The 8,867-nt window shown below is 46.2% G+C and overlaps 1 protein-coding gene across 1 annotated transcript in view; it reads right to left on the bottom strand.

Annotated features, from left to right (window-relative positions):
* LOC121275763 (fucolectin-like) overlaps nucleotides 1-4,546 on the bottom strand; it is a 46,874-nt gene extending 42,328 nt beyond the window's left edge. The window contains exon 1 of the mRNA XM_041183363.1: nucleotides 4,374-4,546. Coding sequence (XP_041039297.1) covers nucleotides 4,374-4,546 — 173 coding nt within the window. The remainder of the gene's footprint in view (nucleotides 1-4,373) is intronic.
* Nucleotides 4,547-8,867: the final 4,321 nt, after the last annotated feature.

Raw genomic sequence — 8,867 nt, 5'->3', positions numbered from 1 at the left:
TTTCCTTCCCAATTCCATAGGATGAGTCCATGGATTCTTGACGTGAGCAAAATCCCATCAGTTTTGATGACCTCAGTGTTATACCCATCGGGACCCCAGGCTTCACTGGTCATCATCCATCTGACCGCTTGTTGCAGCTCTCTCATCGATGGTGGTTCACCCAGGGATCCTATCCCAGGGTAGTGGAGATAGACTGGAGGGTATCAGCTGCCACCCTGGGTTCATGGTTGAGGACTTGTTGCAAACGTTCTCTCCTGTGATGGTGGATGACATTGTCATCCTTAAGGAGAGAGACCCCATCCTGAGTGAAGGGGATTTGTCCGTTTGACCTTGACTATAGGTGGCTTCGCATATCTTGATGATCATCTTATCTCCCCAGGCCATCCTGAGCCTGTTTCTCTGCCGGTACAAGAGAGCGAGTGATAAAGCGTTGCTGTCTCTTATGGCCACTGGTATTTGCCCCTCTTCACTGGGAGCTGTATGTTACAGTTCTGGCACCCATCAGCAGCACTATGGCTCTGAGTCACTCTGAGGAGTGAGTTACTGCCTGGCACACACACTCTTCCCACGTTGAAGGACAAAATGTGCCCTCTGGCTCCTCAGCTGGTGCATCTGCTGGAGGGTGAATACCCAGAGGCCTGTCCGGAGGGTTGAGGTTATATTCACCTTGCCGGGTCAAGAAGCTTCTTCAACCTCTTCCTGTGTCCAAACCAATCTCACAACACACCTGCCGGTTGGCTGCCATTTTTACCCAGGCCTGTTTTCTCTGAGAGGGTCAATTCCTCTTGCCCCCCCTCCTGGAAGTGGCACTCCATCCTCACCCTCATGGCCTCCAGCATCACTTCTAGGTCATTGTCAGAAAATCTAGGGCTGTCCCTGCTCTGAGATACAGGCCTTAGAGTGTCCTGCACCATGAAATGTAAAGATGTAGCCCAAAGGTCAATGAGAACATTCTCTCTCCGAATAGTCATAGGAATGGGTCTTTTTTAAAAATATTTTTCTATTTGTTCACAGGATTTGGCATCACTGGCTAGGCCAGCATTTATTACCCATCCCTAAATGCCCTTTGTCAGAGTCAGCCACATTGCTGTGGGTCTGGAGCCACATGTGGGGCAGACTACGTAAGAATGGCAGATTCCTTCCCGAAAGGACATTTCCTCCCCACAGCTGCCAATCCGTCTCTTTCTCAAGTAAAGGATCACTCCAGGAAAATTGTGATTCAGTACCGATCTCCTACAGGGGTGGGGCTGCTCTGACCTAGACAGAGCCAAAGTCCTTGAGTGTTGTGGGAGCTGCACTCATCCCGGCAAGTGGGGAGTATTCCATCCCACTCCTGACTTGTGCCTTGTAGATGGTGGACAGGCTTTGGGGAGTCAGGAGGTGAGTTACTCGCTGCAGGATTCCCAGCCTCTGACCTGCTCTTGTAGCCACAGTATTTATATGGCTGGTCCAGTTCAGTTTCTGGTCAATGGTAACCCCCAGGATGTTGATAGTGGGGGATTCAGTGATGGTAATGCCATTGAATGTCAAGAAGCGATGGTGATGTGTGGGATTCAGTGATGGTAATGCAGTCAAGGGCAATGGTTAGATTCTCTCTTGTTGGAGATGATCATTTGGCACTTGTGTGGTTTGAATATTACTTGTTACTTATCACCCTAGTAAGGTGCCAGTTGTTTGCTGAAAGCAGATGTTAGGCTCAGTGGTCTATAATTCCCTAATTCCCTTCTCTTACCTTTCTGAAATATCGGAGTGACATGTGCAAATTCCCAATTTGATGAATGGTTCCTAAACTGAGAGCTTTGCAAGATTATACACTAACATACAAGCAAAATACGGCAGATGCTGAAAATCTGAAATAAAAGCAGAAAGTGCTAGAAAAACTCTGCAGGTCTGGCAGAGTCTGTGCAGAGAGAAACAGAGTTAACGTTTCTTGCCCAATTTGACTCTTCTTCCAGTGTTCTGAAGGAGGGTCATATTGGATGAAAAATGTTAATGCTTCTCTCGCTCTCTCTCTCCACAGATGCTGCCAGAGTTGCTGAAACTTTCCAGTACTTTACATTTTTATTTGCAAGGTTATGATTAGGACATCTGCAAAATTCTCACCTATTCCCTTGAAAGCCCCTGGGATTGAAACCATCTGCTCCTGGAGATTTGTCTCTCTTTAATACTGTTACTTTTCCCACTGCCATTGTTTTGCTGATGTTAATTTTGGTCAATCCCTGTACCTGATCTATGTTTCCTTGGGGTTTTCAGTTAACTAACCTTTTCCTCCACTGCTGACATACCACCCAGTCTAATCCAACTCTTCCCTCACTCTCATACTCTCAAATATTCCAGTTAGTCAAATCCTGCACTATATTGTTCAATCCCTATAACCCTCAATATCACCGTCTAACACTCATTGTCCATAGCCTCCAACATCCCAACCATTCTAATCCCACTCTCATCCCCCATCTATCAACCTCAGTTTTGAAAGTTTAAATTAACCCCAATTCTCACCACAGTTATGTCGTGTGCCTGGCTGACCGAATCCACAGGAGAAACTTGGCCATCTTATTACGATGGTTTTGCAATTTGTATTTATTATGAGAAGATATGTGCACTGAGTGCAAAAGTAATGAGTCCACTAAGACCTTTAGAGATTTTAAAATTTAAATTAAAATATTTATTAACAAAATAAAAGATTTCAAGCACATACATAAGACTAAAATTACTTACCACTATAATAACTCCTCATAGTCCTAATACACCTGACCCTCAGTTACACTCACTTTAAGGCAACAGTCCAAGATAGATTTTAGATTTAAAACAGAACCAGCAAGTTAAAACAATTCCCACTTGACAGTGGGATTTCAAATGGCTTTTCCCCAACTGCAGTTTTGTTATATAGCAGAATTAGGCACAAATGGCTGGAGGCTTCATTAAAGCTATTTCACACACTCCTGTTTAATCTTATATGGCCTTCTTCCACATAGACTTCCATCCCCCTTTATATATCTTTCTCTCCTTTTAATATGTAAATTATATTGCTCCATATGTCTTTGAAACTGAATCTTCCTCATAATTTAAAACTTTCATGTTGCCAATATTGTCAGTAACCATTGGGAAAAATAAACACGGCTCCTTAGCCTTGCTTATCTGGCTAGTTGGAAGCAGACTTAGATCCCTTTGAAATCCAACAATCCCTTCACACCTTACCTGTTGGGAATCCTGGAACTCTCTCCCTAACAGCACGGTGGGTGTACTTACACCACAGGGACTGCAGTGGCTCAAGGAGGCAGCTCACCACCACCTTCTCAAGGGCAACTAGGGATGGGCAATAAATGCTGGGCCCAGCCAGTGACGCCCACATCCCATGAATTAATTTTTAAAATGCCATGTTTATCCATTAGCACGTCAGGCACGTTTCTACACCTAACTTCTTTTGATGGCTTCAAGCTTGCAGTCTGCCTGACTCCAAATGTAATTAAATCACGCAGAGGCCCAACTACACTTCACAAAAAAACAGAAACACATTATGAAAATGGTCATACTTCCTTCACAACACTTTTAAAGGAAGTTTCCAGATTTCCATTACCCTTTTGTGTAAGAAGGTGTCTCCTGACATCATCATTCAATTGCCCAGGTCTAATCCTAAGGCCCTGCCCCCTTGTTGTGAACCTTTCCTGCACCAGCCCCCACCATCGGAGGAAATAGATTCTTTCTATTGCGTCTTTAGAAGAGTATAAATCCCTGAGAGGAAATTTACCCCCTCTATCTATCGATCTCTCCCCTCTCAGCCTGTGGCTGGAATTTTATAACAGGGAATGGAGCCACGTGCTGACAGGTGACAGAACGTGGGAGGCCGTTTACCTGTGATGGAGGTTGCTGCTGGGACAGCTAATTGGCAGTGCCAGGGACAGAGGCGAGCTTTACAGAGGCAGCAGGAAATCGGAGAGGGAGCCTCCAAGCTGAGGTGCCCTCCAAGATGAGGTAGTTTCTTTTTTATTTACCATGCCAGGGTCAGGCAGGGAGGCCCAAGTGATTGGGAGGGGCTGCCTTCCAGTGGCAGTGCTGTCTCTATTCTTTTAGGGGATGTGGCCTCGTTCCCCATCCTTTATTGCCCTTGAACTGAATGGTTTTCTAGGCCATTGCAGAGGGAAGCTAAGACTCAACCACACTGCTGTGGGGCTGGAGTCAGGTGTACGCCCTGAGTAAGGGCAGAAGATTTCCTTTCCTAAAGGGCATTTTTACAATTAATGATAATCAGCATGGTCACCATCACTGAGGCTTGCTTATGTTCCAGATTAATGAATTGAAGTTAAATTCCACCAACTGCCATGGTGGAATATGAACCCTTGTCCGCAGAGCATTAGCCTAAGCCTTGGGTTTACCAGTCCAGTGATGTCACCACTATGCCGTCAGCTCCCGCTACGAGGTGAAATGGTGAGGCAGCTATTGCCTCCAGAGAGGGCACCTCCGCTTGGAGGCTCCCTCTCCGATTTCCGGCCGGCTCTGCAGTGATCACCTCTGCCCCTGGCACTAAGGCAGCACCTTCCAAACCCATGACCTCTGCCAACTAGAAGGACAAGGGCCCCAGACACATAGGAGCACCACCACCTGGAAGTTCCCCTCCAAGTCACTCACCATCCTGACTTGGAAATATATCGCTGTTCCTTCACTGTCGCTGGGTCAAAATCCTGGAACTCCCTCCCTAACAGCACTGTGGGTGTACCTACACCACATGGACTGCAGCGGCTCAAGGAGGCAGCTCACCACCACCTTCTCAAGAGGCAATTAGGGATGGGCAATAAATGCTGGCCCAGCCGGTGACACCCACATCCTGTGAATGAATTTTTAAAAATGACCTGTGGTGCAGAAAGATGTTCTGTCGAAGGGTCATGAGGACTTGAAACGTCAACTCTTTTCTTCTCCGCTGATGCTGCCAGACCTGCTGAGTTTTTCCAGGTATTTCTGTTTTTGTTTTAAACTCCCATTCAGTGTCTTCCACCACCATTTCACAAGGCCCTTCCACCTGCTAACCCATCCCTAAGGGGCTGGTAAAATTCAGCCCTGTCAGTAAGACTGTCTAAGTGTCTGTCTGTCCATCTATTTGTCTATTTATCTATCCATATATCTGCCTCCCCCTGTCCGCTTGTCTATCTATTTATCTCCACCTCTCTGTATCTCTCCCTCTTTCTCTCTCTCTCTATGCCCATTTGTCCTAACAGCTCCAGTAGCCCTTGAGTCACTCATCCACAGGAGCACACAGTAAGAAGCCAAGATAACTGTGGTCAGGGATGTGTGGTCCAGGTGTTGAGTCTCCCCCCTGAACAAAGTGTGTCTTTCTTCAGATCATTTGCTCAGTGGCAGGGCTCCCTGGCCTGTGGTTGGTGTGTCACTGTGGCTGTGCTCACGGTTTCATTTGGACAGGTTGTGGAGGAGTACTTTACACTGTGAGGTGATTTTGAGAAACTGAGATCAGCCAGGCTGAACCTGCAAGCTTTATCGAACCCAGTTAACCCGGCAGTCTCCATCTCAATCTCACTCATTGACATTGACATTGTGGAATTGCTATAGTGACAGGGGATTCCATAGTTAGGGGAACAGGCAAGCGTTCCTGCAGCTGTAGACGTGACTCCAGGATGGTATGTTGCCTCCCTGGGTCAAGGATGTCACAGAGCAGCTGCAGGACATTCTTTTGGGGAAGGGTGAGCAGACAGAGGTCGTGGTCCACATTGGGACCAATGACATAGGCAGAAAAAGGGATGAGGTCCTGAAAGCATATTTCAGGGAATTAGGAAGGAAATTAAAAATCAGGGCCTCAAGAGCTGTAATCTCAGGATTATTGCCAGTGCCATGTGCTAGTGAGCATAGGGATAGAGAGATTGAACAGTCCACATGTTGCTGGAGAAATGGAGTAGGAGGGAGGGTTTAGAATCGGACAGAAAGGGAAATCATGCTTGACAAATCTACTGGAATTTTTCGAGGATGTAACCAGTAGTGTTGATGAGGGGGAGCCAATGGATGTGGTTTATTTGGACTTTCAGAAGGCTTTCGACAAAGTCCCACATAAGAGATTGGCGTGTAAAATTAAAGTGCATGGGATTGAGGTTAATGTATTGAGATGGATAGAAAACTGGTTGGCAGACAGGAAACAAAGAGAAGGAATAAACGGGTCATTTTCCAAATGGCAGGCTGTGACTAGTGGGGTACCGCAGGGATCGGTGCTGGGACCTCAGCTATTCACAATATATATGAATGATTTGGATGAGGGAATTAAATGTAATATCTCCAAACTTGCAGATGACACAAAGCTGGGTGGGAGGGTGAGCTGTGAGGAAGATGCAGAGATGCTTCAGTGTGATTTGGACAAGTTGAGTGAGTGGGCAAATGCATGGCAGATGCAGTATAATGTGGATAAATGTGAGGTTATTCACTTTGGCTGCAAAACCAGGAAGGCAGATTATTATCTGAATGGCTATAAATTGAGAGAGGGGAATGTGCAACGAGACCTGGGTGTCCTTGTACACCAGTCACTGAAGGTAAGCATGCAGGTGCAGCAGGCGGTAAAGAAGGCAAATGATATGTTGGCCTTCAAAGCCAGAGGATTCGAGTACAGGAACAGAGATGTCTTGCTGCAATTGTACAGGGCCTTGGTGAGATCACACCTGGAGTATTCTGTGCAGTTTTGGTCTCCTTATCTGAGGAAGGATGTACTTGCTGTAGAGGGAGTGCAGCGAAGGTTTACCAGACTGATTCCTGGGATGGCGGGACTGACATATGAGGAGAGATTGAGTCGATTAGGATTATATTCGCTGGAGTTCAGAAAAATGAGGGGGGATCTCATAGAAACCTATAAAATTCTAACAGGACTAGACAGGGTAGATGCAGGAAGGATGTTCCCGATGGTGGGGGAGTCCAGAACCAGGGGTCACAGTCTGAGGATATGGGGTAGACCATTTAGGACTGAGATGAGGAGAAATTTCTTCACCCAGAGAGTGGTGAGGCTGTGGAATTCGTTACCACAGAAAGTAGTTGAGACCAAAACATTGTACGTTCTCAAGAAGGAGTTAGATATAGCTCTTGGGGTGAAAGGGATCAAAGGATATGGGGAGAAAGCGGGAGCAGGCTATTGAGTTGGATGATCAGCCATGATCATAATGAATGGCAGAGCAGGCTCGAAGGGCCGAATGGCTTCCTCCTGCTGCTAGTTTCTATGTTTCTATATAATAGCCATCACAGAGACATGGTTGCAAAGTGACCATGACTGGGACCTGAATTTTCAGGGCTTCTAACATTTCAGAATCTCAGGGAGAAAGGAAGAGGCGGTGGTGGGGTGTCTCTGTGCATAAGGGATGAGATCAGTGCAGTGGTGAGAAATGATCTTGGTTCGGACGATCAAGATATTGGCTGGAATTTTCTGGTTTGTGATTGTCCGCTCCACCCATCAATGACAGGACATGTTTCCCACAGCTGGACATTGGGAATGTCATTTTAATACATTTGGAACTATAAGTCCTGCTGGCTGCAATCATCTTCCCCCAATCCCCCCCCTCCCCCGCGTCAAATTTACTGCACATGTTGGCGTGACTTCAGAGTGGCCGCTTCATGACTGCCTTTAAAATGCTCAAGCACATACCGGGGGTCCAAGGTGGGCAATCAGTGCTGGTCTGGCCAGCGACACCCACACCCAATGGATGAATCAAATAAAAAGGGTTTAAGTATAGGAGTCAAAGGGGTCTTCCTGCAATCACACAGGGCCCCTTGGTGAGACCACAGCTGGAGTATTGTGTACACTTTTGGTCTCTCTACCTAAGGAAAGATAAACTTGAATTAGAGGGAGTGTAATGAAGATTCGACAAATTAATTCCTGGGATGCAGGGATTTTCTTTTTTTAATTCATTCATGGGGCATTAGCATCGCTGGCTGGGCCAGTATTTATTGCCCATCTCTAATTTCCCTTGTTCAGGGGGCAGTTAAGAGTCAACCACACTGCTGTGGGTCTGGAGTCACATGTAGGCCAGTCTATGAGGAACAATTAACTAGGCTGGGCCTTTATTCTCTGGAGTTAAGAAGAATGAGAGGTGATCCCATTCAAACATACAAAATTCTTACATGAATTGACAGGGGAGATGCAGTAACAACATTTCCCCTGGCTTGGGGGGTCTAGAACCAGGGACACACTCTCAGAATAATGGGCAGGTCATTTAAGACTAAGGTGAGGAGGGATTTCCTCACTCAGGGTGGTGAATCTTTGGAATTCCCTATCCCAGAGGCTGTGGGAGCTCAATCATTGAGTATGTTCAAGACTGATGTTGATGGATTTCTACATGGGGATGGTGCAGGAATGTTATGTTGAATTAGATGATCAGCCATGATCTTATTGAATAGCGGAGCAGGCTTGAAGGGCTGAATGGCCTCCTTATGCTCTTATTTTTTATGTTATGTTCTTTTTGGCTGAGTTGTAGTCATTTTGCTCAGTCATAAGTGTCTCAACAAAATCTTCCAACACTTCATCTCCACAGGGAAGGAGAAAGGCCCTTTTTACTGCTGATAGGAGACGTGTTGCTGAAGATTTTTGCCTTGGTCTCATCAAGACAAACACAAGAACGTCAAGCCATTTTCAAGAAAAAGTTTGGTTGGCAAGTCGATTCTGATTGGCCAAAGGTGTTGTCATGGAGTAAGCAATGGGGAATTGTAGGGTTCCCAAGTTCCCGAGTAATTCAAAAAAGGCTCATGGCTTGGACAGAGAATGGGGCCCATTGTATGGATGTATATCTCTTCTAACAAGCAGAAACGAGCCACGTTATGAGTTTGATTGGTTTGGAGGCTGGGGAGACGGCAGTGGGACAGTCCAACATGGAGGGGGAAGAGGGTTAGTTGAG

Source organism: Carcharodon carcharias, chromosome 3 (genome assembly GCF_017639515.1).
Source record: "Carcharodon carcharias isolate sCarCar2 chromosome 3, sCarCar2.pri, whole genome shotgun sequence".
Lineage (NCBI taxonomy): Eukaryota > Metazoa > Chordata > Chondrichthyes > Lamniformes > Lamnidae > Carcharodon > Carcharodon carcharias.
This window is presented reverse-complemented; position numbering and strand designations above follow the sequence as displayed.